Source organism: Rhinopithecus roxellana, chromosome 9 (genome assembly GCF_007565055.1).
Source record: "Rhinopithecus roxellana isolate Shanxi Qingling chromosome 9, ASM756505v1, whole genome shotgun sequence".
NCBI classification, from domain to species: domain Eukaryota; kingdom Metazoa; phylum Chordata; class Mammalia; order Primates; family Cercopithecidae; genus Rhinopithecus; species Rhinopithecus roxellana.
The window spans coordinates 22199696-22223937 of record NC_044557.1 but is presented as its reverse complement, the minus strand read 5'-3'; the positions used below and the strand labels follow the sequence as shown (position 1 = coordinate 22223937).

The 24242-nt window shown below is 50.0% G+C and overlaps 1 protein-coding gene across 1 annotated transcript in view; it reads left to right on the top strand.

Moving 5' to 3' along the window:
* DLGAP2 (DLG associated protein 2) overlaps positions 1-24242 on the top strand; it is a 905804-nt gene that overhangs the window by 694088 nt on the left and 187474 nt on the right. Inside the window, exon 4 of the mRNA XM_030937560.1 lies at positions 12138-12203. Within this exon, the coding sequence (XP_030793420.1) occupies positions 12138-12203 (66 nt within the window). The remainder of the gene's footprint in view (positions 1-12137; positions 12204-24242) is intronic.

The window sequence follows — 24242 nt, the reverse complement described above, 5'->3', positions numbered from 1 at the left end:
GGGAAGAAAACAACCAACCACAAATCAAGTTTTTGAAGTTGCTTTAATTTAGAAAATAAGAATAAAAATACTATTTTGGCTGCAAAATATTCTGATATATAGATTTATATAATAAATTCTATCTATAGTTGATTGAGTTGACTCAATTCTGTAGAACGACTGAGCGCAGGTTTAAAATAGTGTTACTGAAGAGAAAGATGTGCTCCTTAAGCTGGTTTGCCCTGTGAGGTTGTCCGTCTAACCCAGATAACATGAGTCACTCTCCCTGTACGTGTGTCCGTGACTGAACTGATTTCATGGCATAGGAATCGTCTGTTCACACGTGATTCTCCTGCCTGGCTGTGAGCCCGCAGGCCAGGTCCCGCCTGTGCACTGCTGCATCCCAAGCGTTCACCACACAGCGCCGATTCTTAGGTCCTCATCCTCAAGGGCTGGTCGAATACGAATAGTCGGTGAAGCTTCCTGTCCTACCTACCTGCCAACAGGTGCGTGGTGGCCCCTTTACCTGTAACTGGGAGGACAGTGGTCACCGCAGTTGCTGGAGCTGCTCTGCCATGTCATCCTCAGATCATCCCTCGAAACTTCGTTCCCAGGACAGTTTCCATTAGGTGAGATCAGTCCCTGTGGAAATCATTGTTGAACCAGGACAGGTTCCGTTAGGTGAGATCGTCCCTGTGGAAATCATTGTTGAACAGAACAGGTTCCGTCAGGTGAAATCGTCCCTGTGGAAATCATTGTTGAACCAGGACAGGTTCCGTTAGGTGAGATCGTCCCTGTGGAAATCATTGTTGAACAGAACAGGTTCCGTCGGGTGAGATCATCCCTGTGGAAATCATTGTTGAACCAGGACAGGTTCCGTCAGGTGAAATCATCCCTGTGGAAATCATCGTCGAACCAGGACAGGTTCCGTTAGGTGAGATCATCCCTGTGGAAATCATTGTTGAAATGATCGCTTTGAAAGGAGTTTCCATCATCACCAAGAGTCTTCCCTGAGGAGGGCAGAGGTGTTGAGTTCCTCGGCAGTTTCAAGCTGTGGATTTCTTGACAAGCCCACTTGGGGCAGAGCCTCCATTGAGGAGCCAGGTGGGAGGCTGGGAGTCCTTCTTCCACATGCCACTCCCACACAGTCCTCCATGCCCCTCCAAACTCCCACCCGGCAGTTCACGGAGAGGCCTCATCTCCCGAACACAGACGCCTGTCTGGGATTTGGCTATAGCAGGAGGACGCAGCAGGGTGGCTATTCCATGGAGGCCACTGGAGTCCACTCGTTCGGTATCAGTGAGCTTGGCAGGTCTCTCTTCCAAGCTCAGATTTTGATGCCAGAAAAGGAGTGGCTTAAAGAGAAATGGGAACGGGCAGTTGAGCACCCAAAAGAGACATTGAAAGGCCAGGCAGAAGGGTGCCTGGCCCACGCTTCATCTCCCCTTTATTTTTGCAAAGACTGGTCCTGAGCAGTTCCACAGATAGCCTGAGGTGGGCTGCAGCCGCCAAGGCCGAGAGGTGAGCAGTAAATGCTGACACGCCACACAGGAAAAAACAGGGGCTTTGGAGCCAGAGAGAAGTTGAGGATGTAGGTTCTCATGAATACTGCCATGGAGTAGTTGTGGGATTTTAATTCCGTAACATCTCCAAACCTCACTCTCCTCCTCTGCACCATGGGCGTGACGACGTTCTATCTTCCACATTCAGAGGGTGTGTGTTCCCTCCTCTCAGGCAGCTGCAGTGACTGTGATGTCCAGAGATCGCCCCAGGCTGACTCTTGTCCTGGAGATAGTGGGGCATGCAGGGAGCATCAGAGGAGACCTGAATTCAGGCTGGGTGAGCAAGTACAGGCATGTCATCCCCACAGCTACCATTTCAGATATTTTTTCTGAAATCGATTACAGGAAGACACCAGATAGAACCCCATAGACTCAGCTGACACTCAGCTTAAGTAATCTGTGCTGTTAGCTGCTGCACACAGTCCAACTTCTGTAAGGAACCAAGGTGTCGCCCTGTTCAGATGCATCCTCCGGAGTTGCTTTTCTAGATGCCCAAGAAAGTATGTCCTCCTCTGTGTTACCTGTGGGCTGTAAAAGCTTGGGAAGCAACCTTCCATGCTGAAATTTGAGCTGCTCGTGAACGCGACCAACGTGCTTCTGATGTGTGGAGCTGGAGTTCGTGGGAAAACGGGACTGTCAGCTCTGAGGGCAGCATGTCTTCCTCACTGTCTCTGAGTCTCCTGCAAGTCGCGCCATGCATCGATGGCACCGGTCGCTGGCGGAGTGGATGAGTGAGGGACTGTTCTTCTGTGGATGTCTTTCTAGATCGCAGAGCTGCCACTATCTGTCTGTGTGAGGGAACAGAGCAGTCACTCGGGGCTGACCCACGTTAGAGGAAGAAGGAAGGAAGCTGCACATCTTTACCACCACGCTTTTCATTCCAGGCCACGTCATTCCGACAAGGAAGACAATTCAGATGTTGTCTTTACCAAAGACTGTTGGATGCCAAGTACTTTTATAATGTTTTATACTTAGGCAAACAGGTTGGTGGGAGAAAATTTGGAAAGCACAAAATGTTTAAAGAGGAAAATAAAATGCGGCCATAATTCTGCACAGAGACTATCGCTGTATCTTGATTAATTGCCACCAGACATTTTCCAAAGCAAACTCAGATCACAAACTGTATGGAGTTTGCGTATACCATTTCTCACATAACGTTACGATGGGAATTTCTAAACACTTAGAAGCTTTCTAACATTCTACATGATAATTGCACCATAATTTACTTAACCATTCTGCTTCACTTGGACATTCCAAGATCAAGGCATATCAATTTTTTTTTTTTTTAAGATGGAGTCTCTGTCTCGCAGGCTGGAGTGCAGTGGCACAATCTTAGCTCACTGCAACCTCCACCTCCTGGGTTGAAGCAATTCTCCTGCCTCAGCCTCCCGAGTAGCTGGGATTACAGGTACCTACTGCCACACCTGGCTAATTTTTTTGCATTTTTAGTAGAGACAGGGTTTCACGATGTTGGCCAGGCTGGTCTTGAACTCCTGATCTCGTGATCTGCCTGCCTCAGCCTCCCAAAGTACTGGGATTACAGGCGTGAGCCACCGTGCCCAGCCTCAATTTTTTTTAAAGTAAAAGAAATGGGTGTCACAACTTACCCTGAAGTCATTTGCACAAAACCCAGAACAAGTGTCAGTAACAATTAGAGCTGTCACTGCTCCTGCCACATCGAAGCACCTCACGTGTGGGGTTGAAATGGCACCTGTGGAGGAGGAACAGAAACCAATCCCAGGCATCCATCAGGTGCAGAAAATTCAGACAATACATCCACTAAAGAAGTAAGAGCATTTCAAAGTGAACATTTCTTTCCTGTTAAAATGCCTGAGAAAGTTCTATCCAGAAAGCATGTTGTGTAACAAAGACATTGAGAGAGGGTGATGGGAGAGTCCTGTGTTTGTGTGGAAAGGCAGTGGTTCCAGAGAGGTCCACAGAGGTGGTGCAGCCCTGGGCGGCAGCCGGCTCGGTGGGTGAAGGTGAAGTGGGCCCTCGGTTAAGCACTTTTGTTCTTCCCCACTGACTGGCGGCCTCAGCCCCGGCTGTGGATGGATTCACCTGTGGTACTGTCAAATGAACTGACCTGGGCCCCGCGCCAGAACAAATGAGCGGAATCTCTGGGCTGGGGCATGAGGCCTGTGTCCTCCTATAAGGTCCCCAGGGTTAGGGGGGCAATATTTAGCCAATAAAAATACAGGAACACCCAGTTAGGTTTGCATTTCAGAAAAACATTTGATGTTGCATGAAATATATGACAAAAATGCTCACTGTTTCTCTGAAATTCACATGTAACTGGTGTCCCGTGTTGCCTGGCAGCCCTGCCCAGGGACTTCCAATGCAGTGAGCAAGAGAAACACTAAGGCTGGTTTCAGGCTGCTCCCCCGACCCCAGAGGCTTCAGGCTGCTCCCCCGACCCCAGAGGCTTCAGGCTGCTCCCCCGACCCCAGAGGCTTCAGGCTGCTCCCCCGACCCCAGAGGCTTCAGGCTGCTCCCCCTGACCCCAGAGGTTTCAGGCTGCTCCCCCGACCCCAGAGGCTTCAGGCTGCTCCCCCCACCCCAGAGGCTTCAGGCTGCTCCCCCTGACCCCAGAGGTTGTTTCAGAAAGTGAGCACGAACAGCAGTAGCCTGAGTTTTGAAGGCCACATTTCTCTAAGCTTTGTGAAATGCCCTTTATTCTGTCTTTAAAGTATTTTTTCCTGGGTACACATGGTGGACATATCCTTAAGGTATCTTTGGTATAAAACTTTATTAAGTATAGATGATAGTGCAAGGGACCTAACCCTGCGTGCGTTTGGAATTTAGATCTGAAACAGGTTACATAAAATATAAGTAGTGTCACTTTTCATGGGAACGATGTTCAAGTTTCACCGCAGGCAGATGCGATTTCGTCTTTTAAGTTTTCAGATATTTAAGAAATAGTGCGCCTTTCTGCTTCGGCACTTTTTAATTTTTTTTCTGAGTCCAGAAAAAAAGCAAAGTTAAGTGTATGTTGCTGCTAATCATAACTGCATTCCTTCGGAAGATGATGGTGTAATTTATCGGAAGGCACGGTAGTGTTTAAGCTGGTAAGGCCTGCAGAGCTCCGGAGCGGGAGGCAAGGGGGCGACGCGCGCACCTGGTGACTGGAGCGCGGGCCCCGCTGTCGTGCGCCTTCGCAGCCATCTGTTCTGACAGAGGCACTGATTGTCATTCTCAGTTGAATGGGGTTGCTTCATTAGTGACTTTGAGACCTTCTCTTGGCCTGATTTAAGTGACATTTAACCACTGGTAAAAATTCGGCAGACTTTAGGGGCAGCTTCTGTGGAGACTTGATCCTCGGTCCAAAATAAAATTAGGAGCATTTCTATGGTTTTCAAAGAAAAGCCATTAGTAATCATTACGGCAGTGGCTGAGCGCGGCTGGTGCACAGCTGCGAGTGAAATGGAAGAGGAAGCCGGCATTAAAACCAATCAATGTCATTGTCCTATCGGAGCAGAAATGAATCCCTAATTTAAACAGCCTTCAAATCCTGTCATTACGGAAGCGGCTCAAATGTAAACTCGAGCGTGTTTTCTGTAAAAGTAAACTTTTCAAGAGTTAGAAGAATCTAGAAATGGGGCGAGCTCAGATGGCTGAACTCTGTGCTGACTCTCGGAGGTCTGCTTCTGCTGAGTGCTCCCTGCGTGTCCCCGAAGCAGCTTCTGTGGGCGACACCCGATGGGGACTGCACTTTGCTCTGCAAACATTGTCACTGCACCTTCGCAGTGACTCCAAGAGCCGAGACCCACGCCTGTCTCCTCCTCCCATGAGGAGGTGCCGTGGAGCACATGGCCTGACCTTCCCTCACAGCTGGGGCAGAGGGGCCAGGATGGACCCCATGCCTCCCTGACTTCCAACCAGGCACCTTCCCGGCTCCATGCTCATGGCGAGGCAGCTGATTCTGCGTGAAGACCTGCGTGCTACCCATGGGAGGCCAATAATGAGAAGGGTTGTGTAAGACCACGGAGAGCTGCAGGGCAGTTGGTCCGAGAAAAACAGGAAGAACTCAAAGACAGAAACACTCCATACCTTTCCACACATCTCCAGCGGTACATGTCAGCCCGCCCTCCACCCTCCACTGCCATCCCACGCTACGCATAGGGGAACAGGTAGCATTCCTTGGGAAAGATGGAAACCGAGTTCTCACCCAGGCAAGAGAAAATGCCAGGATCCCAGGGGCAAGCTGAACAGAGATTCAGCCTCAAGGAAAGTCCAGGAGGATCTGGGCAGGGTGCGAGCTGAGAGCGAGCTCAAGCTGTGCAGTAGAACCAGGTGGATCCGTGTAGCAAGAACTAGGGGAGAAGAGGCGGCACCCAAGGAGCCCAGACGGCTGCCCTCATCTCTGCAGCTTTGAGACGCGCCTCTGTGGACCGAGCACATAGGCAGCTGCTTCCATCTCCGTGGCTTTCAGACGTGCTTCTGCGAGCCCAGAGATTCCCTGGATGAGAATGAAGCAACGGAATGGGACAGTTAGAGGGACGGACCCCAGGGAAGACCCAGAGACACAGCTGAACGTGTGTGGGAGTCGTGAGGGTCCTGGTGAAGTTCCCCAGATTCTGAACCTTGGTTTAACGGTGAAGGCTTCACATTCTAATCCTCCTGGTTTAATGGTGAAGGCTTCACATTCTAATCCTCCTGTGAGCAAAGGCGTCCATCAGCTCAGAAGATGTCCTACCGGCAACGAAAGGAAGTAAGCGTGCTTTTCAGAAACGGAAAGGAAGCAAGCCCACCGCCTCCTGCCATCTCCCTGGGCAGCAGCTGGGTCCTGTAGAGAAGCTGGGGTGGGTGGTGGGCACGGCAGGGGTAGATGCAGAAGGGGTGGACGCGGCAGGACCCTGCATCTTACCCCGATTCTTCCAGGGCAGTGCTGACAGCATATTTTATGGTTTGGGGTTCTGTGTCCATTTCATTTGGAAAAAGGCCTGTACTATAAAAAGTGCAGTGTGGACTCACAACACTGGTGGGAACGTGTTGAATCTCCTGACCACGGTGGGGCTGGCCCACCATGCCAGGAGGACTCAGGGCGCCTGCCCTCCCATTCTGCATCGAGGGGCAGTGGGATGAACCCGTTAACACATAACAAACACCCTGCAGGGCAGGAAAGGCTGCAGGGCCTACACACAGGGGATGAAAGTGGATCCTTTCCTTCTCCTGGTGTCTATGAGGTGATAATACTATTGTTTCCTTTTTCATCAAGAAATCCAGTGTTTTCTTATGAGCAATTTCCCTTTTCATATGTGAACCTGGTTTTCCCTTCCGATACTTTGAAGGCTTAACTGCTTCCTTTTGCGTCCACGTTAGCATGATTTAGAGACAGCTTCCCCGAGAAGATGCAATTTGTGCTTTGAGTTTAAAACCTGTCAATTTAAAGTGTGCGTTTCCTCCCCTTCCTTCCCAAACCTCGCAGCTGGGCATTCACGGGACAGGTCTTTAAGAAATGAGGGGTTGCTTGGGCAGGCGCAGTGGCTCACGCCTTAATCCCAACACCTTGGGAAGCCAAGGTGGGTGGATCATGAGGTCAGGAGTCTGAGACCAGCCTGGCCAACATGATGAAACCCTGTCTCTACTAAAAATACAAAAATTAGCCGAGCATGGTGGCAGACGCCTGTAGTCCCAGCTACTGGGGAGTCAGGCAGGAGAATTGCTTGATCTCAGGAGGTGGAGGTTGCCGTGAGCTGAGATTGCGCCACTGCACTCCAGCCTGGGCAACAGAGCCAGACTCCATCTTAAAAAAAAAAAAAAAAGAAAGAAAAGAAAAGAGGTGCCACTCAACGCAGCTCCTCCAAACAGACGCCACCACACAACAGAGCACACGGAGCTCCAGCCGCAGGATTGATGCTCAGCTTCACAGAGATCTTCCTGGAGGACCCTGGCTTTGGTCTGTGGTTGTGCTGAGCTAGACATCTTTGCCTCTCAGGATGCAGATCGCAGACGCTCATCGTCTTGCAGGCAGCTCCAGCTTGTGTGGTGGCCGTGCTGGGTCTGTGTTCGGGGCTTTCCCCTGTATGCCGTCTGTTTCTAGTGTCTGCGGGTGATGTGCGATTCACTAATCACCCGAATTCAGTGCATTTCTATGTTAAATAGCGTGTGTCCATCTGCAAAGCACACAACGGCCTGGTGGCCACTTGGTGCCGGCTCCCCGGCCTGTCCCGAGAGCCTCTGACAGCAAAGGATTGGCCCAGGTGTGGCTGACGGTGACATGGGGCCCCCGGCACGGTCCTCCTTCAAGTGCCCAGGGACACGAGCCTGCCTGATACAAAGAGAATGTAAAACACCCACTGGCTTCCCTGAAAGTCAGGTTTCTTCTTGCAAGTAAGTCTACCGTAGAGCTACATGGCCCATCGGTCACTCACTTGCCCACAGTCATTTCTTTCATCTCTTCTGCCTCTTCATTGGGGGAGTGTTCTGTCTCCCTCCGTCATCACTCAGGAGAGCCCCCTTGCAGGTCAGTGCAGAATCTCTACAGGAGACATTGAGGTGTTGGTGGAAGCATCACAGGGCCTCGTGGGGGCACTGAGAGGAGCACATGGGGGGCAGAACCACAGGTCTGTCTGTGCCTCTGAACTTGGAGGATTGTGGGGGCACCAAGAGGAGTGCGTGGGGGCCGGAACCGCAGGTCTGTCTGTGCCTCTGAACTTGGAGGATTGTGGGGGCACCAAGAGGAGTGCGTGGGGGCCGGAACCGCAGGTCTGTCTGCACTGCGGCCCATCTTTCCCATGGTCAGTGGACCAAACTGCTCTCCTCCCTCGTAGGAGGAGGCCAGGAGAGAGAGAGATCTACAGAAAGAACGAGGGTTCCTGTGTCTCTTTAAGCATAGATAAGGGCATTTCTGAGGGGGCTGAGATGGTGATTAACATTTCTCCCCCACTGTCCCAGATGCTGAAGATGTGAGGAGGATGAGAACATGGCTCTACCCACGGCCTGTCCAGGCAAACAGGGTTCTTGCCTAGTGGAGATGGGAATGTGGTAGAAGTACCCCAGTCCCCTCTGTCCACGGGGACATGTTCCAAGACCCCCAGCAGATGCCTGAAACCTCAGCCAGTGCCAACACTTGTAGGTAGATTTTTCCTGTTGTCAACAAGAAAAGTCAAATTCTGTATTTTGAAGGGATTTATTCTGAGCCAAATATGAGTGACCCATGGCTGGTGGCACAGCCCTCAGGAGATCCTGAGAACACATGCCCAGCGTGGTCAAGATACAGCTTTTGGTATTATACACTTTAGGGAGACATAAGCCGTCGGTCAATACCTGTAGATGTACATTGATTGGGTCTGGAAAGGCAGGACAGCTGGAAGTGGGGCCTCCCAAGTCATTATGGGGTCAAACATTTTCCGACTGGCCATTGGTTGAAAGAGTTAAATTATTGTCTAAAGACCTAGAATCCATAGAAAGCAATGTCTGGGTGAAGATAAGGGGTTATGGAGACATGGTTCCCACTGTGCAGAGGAAGCCTTCTGGCAGCAGGCTGCAGAGAGGATGGATGGTAAGTGCTTCTTACCAGAGTCAATTCTCTTCTGGTTCTGGGAAAAGGAAGGAAAAGGAAGGGAATACTCTTTAGAACGTAGATTTTCCTGGACTATTTCAAGATATGGCAAAAAACAAAACAAAACAAAAAAAACTCACACATTTGGGATTGAAATATTTTTATTTCCTTCTTTGTCTGTCACATGATGTGGTGCCAGAGTCAGGTTGGAAAGTGAGCCACGTTATGCAGGTAAAGAAAACCCCTCTAGTGAGACTTCATGGTTTGTAGGGCATGACTCCCCAGGTGCCCTGGATAGGAATTTGGGCAAGAGAAGAAGAAAGCCGCAGTGCAGAACTCACTGTGTCTGTGCACCCATGATAAAGCTCAGCTGGTATGTTAACCACAGTAAGAGAGTAACCTGAATAACTATAATGAAATTGGCACTTATAACAATCTACTGTAATACAAGGTATGTGAATGTGGTCTTGTTGTCTCTCTCAAAATCGCTCATTCCATACCTCAGGTGACTGAAGCCATGGGAAGAGAACCTCCGAGAAGCGGGGGCATACAAAGCCTTGTTAGATAAGGAAGGATGGTAACCACAGTTATACCGACACACATGCTACATTAAGCTCTCCAGCTGGAAGGCCACACCACACTCAGAAACCTTCCATACGTGTACTCTCAGCCCATGCTGGATTTTTAACTTTGGGCCGTGTTGCCTGAGTCACGCGGCTTCCAGACCTCCTATTATCTCATCTGATAAACAGCAAGGGCAGGTGGGAGGAGATCAGGCAGCAAAGCATTTGTACTCCTACAATTCGAGGACTGACCTTCAAACGTCCCCACGCCTCATCTTTGGAGTGCCATTCTCAAGATAATTAGGTGTGTTCCTCGAGCAAAGCACAGGCTTCTGAGACCAAGCTTGTGCTCTGTGTGAAGCACGTGGCTTTGCTGAACTCCATGCCTGCTGCTGCTGGTGGTGTTAGCAGAGCGCCCATGCTTGTCATTGCAACTGTATGATGTTGGCCCATCCTTCAAGTCCACCCGGTGAGAGCCCGGCCTTGTCTCTGTGTGCATGTGTGCTGAAACTCAGACATAAGGAGGGCGGAGGTTGAGGGTCCATTGTTTTAGTTTATCCCCAAATTCCATTCTCACCTAGCTGGATGCTCTGTTCTCACATTACTCACACATGTGATGATGGTCTCCATGGAAACTGCACTTAATTAGAACTGTGCATCATATTTTTACATGAATGAGACCATTCCAGTCTGTGGCTTTATATTATACTTAATGTGGGCATTTGGCAGATGTATTTCATTAGCTGAAAGATGCAACTTAAAGTATGCAAAAAGTGCTGTCAGCCTTGAAGAAGTGGGGTTATGTTAAATCATTTGAATGAGCTGTCTTGTAAAATACTTAACCTAATTCACATAGCTACTTCTTATACATGTATATTTTTTAAAAAACTGTAACTGGGCAATCCCATAAAATGAAATCTTAGTTCACATTACCTGAGAGGCAACTGTATCCTCTTCATCAGCATCTCACATTCCAAATCTGTCATCTTCCTTTCCTGACCTTCTACCAACTCATTGAAAACAGCAGATGCCGATTTGCTGACTCAGAGGTGGTGACAGCAGTGTAAGTGGCTCCAGCATCGTGTTCTGAAGTAAATCCTTTTGCAGACTACAGCCTGGCTAACTGCATCTAACACTTGGGTCAGGGGTGGGGGCAAATGTGAGATGTGCCTCAAAGCCTGTCTATGAACATTGGAAACCCATGTATATGTGAGTACATGCCTAGAGTCTGAACATGCAATCATATTTATAATTATATTTTGGGCACATATGCCAAAGTGGTGACAAAGATGTGTGTACATACATGTGTCATCGTTCTGATACATACCCCATAAATAACATGTTTACAGGCATGTGTAACATGGTGTCAAATGCTGCCTTATCTGATGCTCCCTGTCCCCCTCCTCAGGCCATTCCCCACCCCTCTCACTGTGGCTGCTGTGGGGCAGAGCCTCCCCGGGGTTCGGCTGTGTCTGTGCTGCCTCTGCAGCCAGGTAGAAACCAAGGCGGCCTGGAGATTTGGCACCTGGTTTCCTGGGCAGAGCCTCCCTGGAGTCCGGCTATGTCTGTACTGCCTCTGCAGCCAGGTAGAAACTAAGGCGGCCTGGAGAGTTGGCACTTGGTTTCCTGGGCAGAGCCTCCCTGAAATCTAGCTGTGTCTATACTGCCTCTGCAGCCAGGTAGAAACCAAGGCAGCCTGGAGAGTTGGCACCTGGTTTCCTGGGCAGAGCCCATCGAGAGGAGAGCCACTGGATGGCGCTCAGTCCAGCTGCCCAGGGACCAGTTAAATAAAATCACAAGCTCATCTGTCTCCCCAGGTCCCTGTTGCCCCACACATGGAGGGAGGATGGTGCTCCGTGACCCCAAGACCTTTTACAACCACATGGTGATATCATTCTAAGAAAGTGATGTCTGCTTTTCTGTTAGCACAGCATGAACAATGGAAAATCAATGCCAGTGACCTGGATGATCTCCCAACAGAGGGAAATGAAATCAGTGTTTTGGTCAAAGTGGACCTAATATGAACTAATATTAAACACTAAGACCACAACTGCAGGCTTTGAACATTGCAAAATGAGGCTTCGAATGGCGTGAAGCTTTCTAGACAGGAAGGAAAGTCTTTATCATGGATGATGCGGGGCCCTCCTGGGACTCACCCAGCTGCAAGGAACCAGGGAAAATCAGAGTGGGCTGATTTTACTGAAGTCTGTTCCAATGCAAATAAGGCCTAATAAATTTGAAGTTAGTCCAGAGTTAAAGCTGAGAATCATTGGGACTCACTGCCTACGTCCGTGTCTAGGTAGGAGAAATACATGCATCTATGGTCACAATGCTGCTTTACAGAAAACAGTGGTTGTTCCTGAGGTAATTGGCAGAAAATGCTGGGCTCTGAGCAGTGACATTTGAAGAAATACGGTGTCCGTCATGTTTGAACTGTGTTGAGTGTGGAGGTTTTTGAAGATGTGCTGGGAGTGACTGCAGTCTACACCAGAAACGCGTTAAAGAGTGACTTTGTTTCTGTCTTTGCAGAGGAAGAAGGTGGAGACCTGGTCCAGCCGGGCATCAGCTTTCCAGGGCCGGCAGAAGAGGATCTAGGTAGAGTACATTGTCAGCCCCACTGTGGCGGGGCCCGGACAGAACCGGGCACGCTCCGGGCAGCTCCCATCATCGGGACGTTCCCACAAACACACGTTAGCATGTTTGCCTTTAGAAAGGGAGCTAAGGAGAACTAAGTGCATTGGGACACTTTTTTCCAAAAATAATAGTTTTTAGACATTACAGAAGTGCTGGGTGAGAAAGAGCTGTTCCTGGCCCTCAGGAACTCAGGCAGCCGTTCACATAAACGATGCATGTCTCCAGAGGTGAAGGACCCTTCCTTCCCTTGCTCCTCTGTGACTAAATGTATTCAAAGCAACCTCAGGAAGCAGGGAGCTCCCAAATTTGCATTTTTCACATAGCCCTTCCTTGGCAGGAAGCAGCTCATCTCTCCAGCCGGCCCCACACACTGGGGTCTGGATGCTGAGTTTGACTGTGCTCTTCCCTCCAAGGACCCTGGGAGAGGCTGCCACGATATACTTTCACCAGTGCTGGTTAAAATCACGTGGTAATTTCATTTCTGAGCTGCCACCGGCACAGTAAAGCTGGTGCCATATTTGCCATCAGTCTTTTGACATGGAGCTGTGCTTACAAGAAGAAGGCCAAATGCTTGTGTTAAAGATGTGAAATGTTGAATACATTTGACATCAAATGGTTGAATAAAATCAATGACAAACCACAGCTGAAGACGGAAGCCCCATCAGTGGCTCTGTCTGTGGTTATTCTCTAGCCTAAAAGAGGTTTGCTGTCTGTGGTTATTCTCTAACCTAAAAGATTGTTGGCCTCTTCCTCAACCCACTGATGGCTGTCTGCGGTGACAGCACTCAGGGCTGGGTCATGGATCATAAGTTCAATTTATATTTAAATGTGCATTTTTAAAAACGTATTTCGGACTTTTAGCCAATGCATCTGTTGCTGGTTTGATTTGCGTAAAGAATAATGCTGAAAATTGAAGGAATCCACTTTACATAAAGCTGTGATTTCTGTTAAAGAAAACTACAGCCAAAAAGTGTTTGCTTTTCAATGTAAGATGATGGAAATCAGTAGAGTTCTAAAGGATTACAGTCCATTATCCACTGCAACTGAGTCCTAAATATGTTGCTAACTAACGTTCTACACAGCCTTTCTTCACTTGGAAATAGACGAGTGAAAGTATTTCAACTTCTCATTAGGAAGCAGCAATGGCTATTGTGTTGGAATAATTAGGCATCTGTTTTTCCAAACTTCACTCTGGTAATAATCCATCGTGATGAATCTTCACTACTCAGCCTGCCTAGGGAGGCTTCCAAATGCATGTGACTCATTTGACGTTTGTTTTCTTGAGGCTTTGGAGGTAGCTCAGCTGCCTTTTGCACTGTCTCTGGACAATGTTAATGCCATAGTTGTGTCTATGCCAGTTCTTCTCCATAGCAGTGGCCCCCACGTGCCCCAGGGGCCTTCTCTGGGGCTGCAGGAGGTACCTGGGGTGGTTCTGCTTGGGCACAGGCACAGTGAGAAGAACCTGGAGGCTGGAGCAAGGGGCACAGAACTGAAACAAGAGTGCAGGAGTCACTCTGGGGGGCCAGTTTTGCCCGGATTGTGACCCTGGACTCCCAGGTTGAGAGCTTGTTTATTCCACAGGCACACAAAGTGAGCATCAAGGGATGAGGCTGGGGGGCGAAGGAGGCAGAATGTCACACGGGTGGCTTGGTGCAGGCAGGATTGTAGGAACAGAAAGCATTTCTTCATCTTAGTCCTTTGTAAGTAAGTTCAGCAGCATTAAATGCATTCACGTTGCTGTATAGCCATCAGCACCTCCGTCTCTAGAACTTTTTCCTCTTCGGCAAGTAAAACTCTGTCCCCATGAAACACTTACTCCCATTCCCCTCCCCAGCCCTGGCACCCCCATCCTGCTTTCTGACTCTGAATCTGACTGCTCCAGGGCCATCCTAGAAGTGGAACCACACGGGATTTGTCATTTAGTGACCGACTCATTTCACACGGCATAATGTCTTCTTGTTACTGCACATGTCAATGTGTCAGACGCCGTTTCTTTTGGAGGCTGAGCCACACTGCACTGTGTGGATGGACCACGCTGGTTTCCATTCCTCTGTGGACAGATCCCAGGTTACTTACCCTTGACTGTTGTGAATGGCGCTGCTGTGAACACGGCGTGCAGCTCTCTCTCCATGTTGCTGCTTTTGGTTCGTTTGGGTAAACGTCCAGAAGTGGAATTGGTGGATCCGTGGTGAACCGATGCTTCCTCCCTTTGAGGAACCTCCACACTGCTTAGAGACCAGGTGTGCTTTGCGAGCTGCCTCTATGGCCTTGCCATGGGGTGAGGGTTGGTGGTTGTAAGAATGAGAAGGGTCAGATGTTAGAAGCTTTGGAAAGAAGGAAATGAGAGGATTTGGTGACAGTTGGCTGAGAGGACCCTCAAACACGTGCCTGGCTTTCCCCTCTTGGGGTGGCGCGTGGGTGGAGGGAGAGGGAGGAGCCACTGTAGCCGTCTGGTGAGCCCAGGAAGCTGAAACAACCGGGTGCAGATGTGCGGTGACCTGGAGTCGAAGATTTGTGCAGAAGTGCACCTGGTGAGGAAGGTGGGCACACTGGTTCCAGTGAGTCCATTTAGCCTGTTCACGGAAATATTAGGTCTTGACCCTGGTTCTATGTCAGTCAGGATTACCCTGGGGAAAGTTTAAAAACATACCAATGCCCAGGCTCCATCTGATGTATTTGTCTGAGGAAGGACTTGGCTACTGTCATCTTTAAAGTTCTTTACCTGATGCTTTTTTTTAAGTGGAAGAAACGCTTCTTGTTTTACTTTAAAAATATTTTTTTCTAGGTTCATTAAGTTATATTCACAGATGTAAATTGTGTATATTTATGGTGTACAACATGATGTCTCGATATAGGTATACGCTGTAAGACAAGTCGACAAAGCTAATTAACATCTAATTAACATCTCGCCACCTCACATCTGTGCTTGTGAGAACACTTAAGATCTCATCTCTTAGCAATTTTCAAGTATACAAACCATTTACCATGTGGTACCTAGACCTCCTCACTTACTCCTCTCGTCTAACTGAAATGCTGCAGCCTTCCACCAACATGCTCCCGGTTCCCACCAACCCTCCCTCTGGTGACCACTGTTCTACCCTCTGCTTCTGAGTTCTGTGCTTTCAGATTCCACGTGCAAGTGAGGTCACATGGCCTCTGTCTTTCTGTGCCTGGCTTGTTCCACTTAGCATGATGTCCTCCAGGTTCATCTATGTTGTTGGAAATGCCAGGATTTCTCAGTTTTTAAGACTGAGTCGGTATTCCACATTTTCTTCATCTGTGCCTCTGCTGATGGGCTTGAGGCTGGTTCTGCGTGTTGGCTGAGGCTGGTTCTGCGTGTTGGCTGAGGCTGGTTCTGCGTGTTGGCTGAGGCTGGTTCTGTGTGTTGGCTGAGGCTGGTTCTGCGTGTTGGCTGAGGCTGGTTCTGCGTGTTGGCTGTGGTGAACAGCACCTCAACGAACACGGGAGAGCAGATTCCCCTTCCACACATCGATTTTATTTCCTTCAGATAAATACCCAGAAGTGGGATTCCTGGATTATTCCTTTATCATTCTAATGTACCCCTAGGATTGAGAATCCTGATGTAAAACATAGGAAAGGATAATTAAGAGTAAAAGCAAACACAAGAAGAAAGGAAGAAGGAAGGAAGGAAGGTGGGAAGGATATCTGAGTTACATTCCAAACGCTATCATAATAACATTGGGAGCAAATAGCATCATTTTAGACATTTATTTTTCCGAATTGAGTGTTCCAATCTCCTCATCTTTAAACTGAGAGAGTTAAATGATGATTTTAAGGGATCTTCCAAGTCATGAATTTATGGATCTATAATTCTACTGGGTCAAATTAAAATTAAAAACACTTCATAATGATCTTGATGCTATTACAGTGAATGAGTAACTATCATTTCCAAAATGCTGTGGGACATTTTACAGCACAGTATAGGTTAAAGTCATAAAGCAATGAAGTGACATTTGCTTCTGGTCCTATTTCAAAGCATCAATCTTTTTTTTTCCAACTGCTCTCAGTCTCCAAAAGCTCCAAGGAAAGCTGAATGGCATTGGCTGAAGAGCTTAAGATACCATTAGTGCCAGATGAATTAATAAAGCTGCCCATGCCTGTGTTATTACCCATTACCTCTTAAGAACATGTGCGTTCTCTGAAGCTCATAGAGTGTAATGTATGAAAAGTAATTTTATGATGGGGAAAATGGCTGTGAAATATAGGAGGATAAGGAAGTTTTCTATAAAATTAAAGTCACCAATAAAATAGACTAATGTGGCACATTCAAAATGAATACAATGAAAAAGAAAAATCCCACTTTTTCCAGAAGAAATGTTTCTAGGGAAGACCTTCAGACACACTAGAATTAAATTGCCCTCTTAGTAACGTTTGTAACATTGGCTCATTATAGATGTTACTTCAAAGAATGGCATTTTTTTTTTCATTTTCTTGAATGTTATATTTAAATCAGTTGTAAAGAGTTGGTAATTTATTTGCATCTATGAAGATTGTTATATTGACCCAAATTTTGCATTGATAAATGAATGCAAAATGAAATGAAAAAAAAGACAGATTAAATCATCAAAGAATATTAAGTACATATTATATATGCAGCATAACACTGAGAAAATGTACACACTGTGTAATTTTGAAATACCTGAATATTGAAATAATACTTAGAGCCTTCCACCTGGCAGGCACACAGATTGTGAACACATTTTATATAATAGGACGTCAGCATAGCTTTAATCATCTCCCCAGCATTTAAGTGTACCAATGTCTCTTCTAGTGATGAGACATATCTTGTCTCACAGGAATTCCCTTTGGGATGTTTGTTTACTGTTGTGTGTTCTTTTATAAAACAAAAACCTGGCTCTACCTATACTTGTCACTTTATTGTCCATACTTACTTCCTTCAGGGAAATGTCTAGAAGTAGTGGAAGCAGTGATGTGCTGAGTTTCTGTCTAGGAAGAAGGTAGCAATCCACCCTCCGGTCTCCCAGGCATACGTTCACTCAGGTCCTCAGCCACCAAGTCCTCCTCCTCCACTGACCACCCTCCTCCACTCACCACCCTCCTCCTCCACTCACCACCCTCCTCCTCCACTCACCATCCTCCTCCTCCACTCACCACCCTCCTCCCCTCACCACCCTCCCCCCACTCACCACCCTCCTCCTCCACTCACCACCCTCCTCCTCCACTCACCACCCTCCCTCCACTCACCACCCTCCTCCTCCACTCACCACCCTCCCTCCACTCACCACCCTCCTCCTCCACTCACCACCCTCCTCCTCCACTCACCACCCTCCCTCCACTCACCACCCTCCTCCTCCACTCACCACCCTCCTCCACTCACCACCCTCCTCCTCCACTCACCACCCTCCTCCTCCACTCACTACCCTCCTCCTCCACTCACCACCCTCCTCCTCCACTCACCACCCTCCTCCTCCACTCACCACCCTCCTCCACTCACCACCCTCCTCCTCCACTCACCACCCTCCTCCACTCACCACCCTCCTCCACTCACCACCCTCCTCCACTCACCACCCTCCTCCTCCACTCACTACCCTCCCTCCATTCACCACCCTCCTCCTCCACTCACCACCCTCCTCCTCCACTCACCACCCTCCTCCACTCACCACCCTCCTCCTCCACTCACCACCCTCCTCCACTCACCACCCTCCTCCACTCACCACCCTCCCTCCACTCACCACCCTCCTCCTCCACTCACCACCCTCCTCCTCCACTCACCACCCTCCTCCACTCACCACCCTCCTCCTCCACTCACCACCCTCCACCTCCACTCACCACCCTCCTCCTCCACTCACCACCCTCCTCCACTGACCACCCTCCTCCACTCACCACCCTCCTCCTCCACTCACCACCCTCCTCCTCCACTCACCACCCTCCTCCTCCACTCACCACCCTCCTCCTCCACTCACCACCCTCCTCCACTCACCACCCTCCTCCTCCACTCACCACCCTCCTCCACTCACCACCCTCCTCCTCCACTCACCACCCTCCTCCTCCACTCACCACCCTCCTCCTCCACTCACCACCCTCCTCCTCCACTCACCACCCTCCTCCACTCACCACCCTCCTCCACTCACCACCCTCCTCCTCCACTCACTACCCTCCCTCCACTCACCACCCTCCCCCTCCACTCACCACCCTCCTCCTCCACTCACCACCCTCCTCCACTCACCACCCTCGTCCTCCACTCACCACCCTCCTCCACTCACCACCCTCCTCCACTCACCACCCTCCCTCCACTCACCACCCTCCTCCTCCACTCACCACCCTCCTCCTCCACTCACCACCCTCCTCCACTCACCACCCTCCTCCTCCACTCACCACCCTCCACCTCCACTCACCACCCTCCGCCTCCACTCACCACCCTCCTCCACTGACCACCCTCCTCCACTCACCACCCTCCTCCTCCACTCACCACCCTCCTCCTCTTCTCACCACCCTCCTCCTCCACTCACCACCCTCCTCCTCCACTCACCCTCCTCCACTCACCACCCTCCTCCTCCACTCACCACCCTCCTCCTCCACTCACCACCCTCCTCCTCCACTCACCACCCTCCTCCTCCACTCACCACCCTCCTCCACTCACCACCCTCCTCCTCCACTCACTACCCTCCCTCCACTCACCACCCTCCTCCTCCACTCACCACCCTCCTCCTCCACTCACCACCCTCCTCCACTCACCACCCTCCTCCTCCACTCACCACCCTCCTCCACTCACCACCCTCCTCCTCCACTCACCACCCTCCTCCTCCACTCACCACCCTCCTCCTCCACTCACCACCCTCCTCCACTCACCACCCTCCTCCACTCACCACCCTCCTCCTCCACTCACTACCCTCCCTCCACTCACCACCCTCCTCCTCCACTCACCACCCTCCTCCTCCACTCACCACCCTCCTCCACTCACCACCACTCCTCCTCCACTCACCACCCTCCTCCACTCACCACCCTCCTCCTCCACTCACCACCCCTCCCTCCACTCACCACCCGCCTCCTCCACTCACCACCCTCCTCCTCCACTCACCACCCTCCTCCACTCACCACCCTCCTCCACTGACCACCCTCCTCCACTCACCCACCCCCCCTCCTCCACTCACACCCCTCCTCCTCTTCTCACCACCCTCCTCCTCCACTCACCCTCCTCCACTCACCACCCTCCTCCTCCACTCACCACCCTCCTCCTCCACTCACCACCCTCCTCCTCCACTCACCACCCTCCTCCTCCACTCACCACCCTCCTCCACTCACCACCCCTCCTCCTCCACTCCTCACTACCCTCCCTCCACTCACCACCCCTACCTCCTCCACTCACCACCCTCCTCCTCCACTCACCACCCTCCTCCACTCACCACCCTCCTCCTCCACTCACCACCCTCCTCCACTCACCACCCTCCTCCTCCACTCACCACCCTCCTCCTCCACTCACCACCCTCCTCCTCCACTCACCACCCTCCTCCTCCACTCACCACCCTCCTCCACTCACCACCCTCCTCCACTCACCACCCTCCTCCTCCACTCACTACCCTCCCTCCACTCACCACCCTCCTCCTCCACTCACCACCCTCCTCCTCCACTCACCACCCTCCTCCACTCACCACCCTCCTCCTCCACTCACCACCCTCCTCCACTCACCACCCTCCTCCACTCACCACCCTCCCTCCACTCACCACCCTCCTCCTCCACTCACCACCCTCCTCCTCCACTCACCACCCTCCTCCACTCACCACCCTCCTCCTCCACTCACCACCCTCCTCCTCCACTCACCACCCTCCTCCTCCACTCACCACCCTCCCTCCACTCACCACCCTCCTCCTCCACTCACCACCCTCCGCCTCCACTCACCACCCTCCTCCACTCACCACCCTCCTCCTCCACTCACCACCCTCCTCATCCTCTCACCACCCTCCTCCTCCACTCACCACCCTCCTCCTCCACTCACCACCCTCCTCCTCCACTCACCACCCTCCCTCCACTCAACACCCTCCCTCCCAGGCATCCTGTAGCCTCCACTTCCTGGGAGGTTCGGGCTTCAACCTTTTCCCTTCTACACTGCCCAGTGGGAGCATCGTGACCACAGGAGGAGAAGGCTCCTTCTCCACTGTGACATCAAACATGTGGTCATGTGAAACGCCTGGTCTGTGGCACAGGAAAGGGGCCATGACGTGCAGTGGAAGGTCAGTGTCAGTTAATCGCAGGAAGGCTCGCCAGGAAGCACTGCATTTAACAAGCCCATTTTTAAATTTGTATCCGCACAAACACATCAGATACTTTTTAAGTTACACATATCTAACATCTGTGAAACTTAAATACAAAAACTTAGCCAGGCGTGGTGGTGCGCGCCTGTAGTCCCAGCTACTCGAGAGGCTGAGGCAGGAGAATAGCATGAATCCCGGAGGCAGAGATTGCAGTGAGCTGATATTACGCCACTGTGCTCCAGCCTGGCAACAGAGCAAGACTCCCTAAAGAAAAAAAAAAGAAAGTATAGACTAGAAAATACCAAAGTACACTCTGGATAATAAGGGCACATGTTTAATGAAACATTTTTTGGTGTGTGCGTGTGTGGGTGTGTGGGGGGGTGTGGGTGTGTGTGGGTATGTGTGTGGGTGTGGGTGTGTGGGTGTGTGTGGGGGGGTGTGGGTGTGTGGGTGTGGGTGTGTGGGTGTGTTAGGTTCTGATGTAAAATACACGTTTTACTGTGGAATCTAATCCAAAAAGTTTGAAAGCCCTTGGCAGGAGCAATGCCTCACAGCCATCGGGCTGGTGGAGAGAAAGGAAATCGCTTTTGTGCCATCTCGGTGTTTGAAACAGGAAGCAGTGCGTGTCGTGGGTTCTCAGAAGCAGGTTCTGCAGGCAAAGCCTTCCCTGGAACTTGAGCAGTTCATCCAACTCCCCTGTTCTTCTCATTCTTTGTTAAGATAATTAAATACGGCAATATAAGGCCTCAGAACAAGGTGTGGCTCACAGCAGGTGTTCAGTAAACGCTGGGTTTACCATGATTAGTCTCACTGTCATTGCTCTTACGCTGTGACAGGTAACCCAGCCTCACCTGTCCAAGTGTAGCAGTGCATTCAGGAGGTTTCAGGAGTGCAGCTCTGGAGGACACAGCCACGGAGAGGAGACAGTGTAACACTCCTGATGACAGATGTCCACTTTAACTTCATGTGTTTCTCGAACACGATTTCCATGACAACTTTTTTTTTTTTTTTTGAGACAGGGTCTTGCTCTGTCCCCCAGGCTGGAGTGAGTGGCGCGATCTCGGCTCACTGCAAGCTCCGCCTCCCGGGTTCACACCATTCCCCAGCCTCAGCCTCCCGAGTAGCTGGGACTACAGGTGCCAGCCACCACGCCCAGCTAATTTTTTTGTATTTTTAGTAAAGATGGGGTTTCACTGTGTTAGCCAGGACAGTCTTGATCTCCTGACCTTGTGATCTGCCCGAAGTGCTGGGATTACAGGCGTGAGCCACCGCACCTGGCCCATGACAACTAATTTATTTGCATATTGCAATACCTGAAAGCACAGACTTCTGAGATTAATTTTAGATTCTGAAGATTTTTTGTAAGGGTTTGCCCCTTTAACTGCCTGGAAATCACAAGCACACTCCTGTGCAAGTGGGCATTCAAAAAGGAGTCGGAATTTGGCCCTGGGAGGTATTTGTGATTTAGGTGGAGAATTAAACAGAAACAGGCTGGTTTTCCCTGGACAACAACGATAACTGCTGATGTGTTTGGAGGTGAGCCCGTGGCTATGAGGCGTGGCTTCGAGGCTTGTAGGAAGTGAAGGTCCACTGTCGGGACCGTGCCAGTATCATCACCCCAGATGTCAGGCTTCCAGAGGAACTCTGCAGTGCGTGATGAACATGTTGCTGCATCCTCTGAAGAGCTGAGAAATTTCACCAGTTGGTGATGCCTGGGCCACTCCATGAAAGTGCTGTCAAGGATGAGAAAGTCCAGTTGTGTGGCAGGTCCAAGGGTCGAGCACGACAAAGAAGGGATATGGAAAGGAGCTGCCTCTCACCTGTCACTGCGCGTGGGCTCCCTGCATTCTGGGTACCTTGGTCAATATGCTTAACCCCACAGCAAACAGGAAGATCACGGGACTCCCTTTCTCATTCTGCAGGTGAGGGAACAGAGGCACAGAGAGAGTGAGTGACTTATCCGAGGTCATTAGTGAATGAGTGGCCACTCTAGGTCTGAACCAAGCCACAGCCTGTAGGACCTTTTGACTATCCACACTGCCTCCCCAGGGAAACCACAATATTACATATCCAGGCCCAGGAGGTCCACTCTACAAATAAAAGGCAACCCTTGCATTTGGCACCTGACACTGAGGTGGGTGTTATGTAATTAATAAGGAAATGTGTTTGGAGTAAACATAGAAGGAACTTGCACATATGATAATTTGCTGAATCAGTCTGGCACATCTCCCTGTGGCTTCTCCAGAGAAATCTGTGGGAATGTTCCATCTTCTCAAACAGTATTTGTTCTCCCCAGGGCATCAGTTAGGTCAGCTTAAAACTTTTCTTATAATACGAGCATCCTCATTTTCACTGCAATGTGGAGCCGAAAATAAATTTCCCTAGTGTATGACCATCTTCCATGGACGTAAGGGCTGTCTAGTGAAGGACAATCAGTAGATGACCATCTTCCATGGACGTAAGGGCTGTCTAGTGTAGGACAATCAGATGACCATCTTCCATGGACGTAAGTGCATCTAGTGTAGGACAATCAGTAGATGACCATCTTCCATGGACGTGAGGGCTGTCTAATGTAGGACAATCAATAGATGACCGTCTTCCATGAATGTAAGGGCTGTCTAGTGTAGGACAATCAGATGACCATCTTCCATGGAAGTAAGTGCATCTAGTGTAGGACAATCAGTAGATGACCATCTTCCATGGATGTGAGGGCTGTCTAATGTAGGACAATCAATAGATGACCGTCTTCCATGAATGTAAGGGCTGTCTAGTGTAGGACAATCAGTAGATGACCATCTTCCATGGACGTAAGGGCATCTAATGTAGGACGATCAGTAGATGACCATCTTCCATGGATGTGAGGGCTGTCTAATGTAGAACAATCAATAGATGACCATCTTCCATGGACGTAAGGACTATCTAGTGTAGGAAAATCAGTAGATGACCGTCTTCCATGGACGTAAGGGCTGTCTAGTATAGGACAATCTTCCATGGACGTAAGGGCTGTCTAGTATAGGACAATCAATAGATGACCGTCTTCGATGGATGTAAGGGCTGTCTAATGTAGGACAATTTTTCGTGAACATAAGGGCTGTCTAGTGCAGGACAATCAATAGATGACCATCTTCTGTGGACGTAAGGGCTGTCTAGTGTAGGACAGTCAGTAGATGACCGTCTTCCATGGACGTAAGGGCTGTCTAATATAGGACAATCAACAGATGACCGTCTTCCATGGATGTAAGGGCTGTCTAGTGTAGGACAATCAGTAGATGACCATCTTCCATGGACGTAAGGGCTGTCTAGTGTAGGACAGTCAGTAGATGACCGTCTTCCATGGACGTAAGGGCTGTCTAATACAGGACAATCAATAGGCCATAGGAGCAAAGGTGAACCGCAAAATCTGTTTAGGAATTGAAAAGAGAAACATTAGGCTGCAAGTCTTATGAGAGCCTGACAAAAGCATGCATGTTTTATGTGCACTTCCTACCACCACTTGGATTTGGTATGGGATGAATGCTAGCTGCAGTTAGCAGTAATTAGACATTTGGCTAACAATCTTCAGAAGTCTCCCCGAGAACGGTGTTCCTCAGCCCTGTGAGGTATCAGCCCAGGTAGGCAGGGCTGAGGGCTGATGGCCTCCCTAACACATCTGGTCCACGGTTCAGCAGGAGAAGCCCTGCTGGGAACGGCTGGGTTAGAACACACTCACGTTGCAGAAAGCCTGTTACTAGCAAACAAACGTCCATTGTAGAAGAATGTGTGCTCCTCC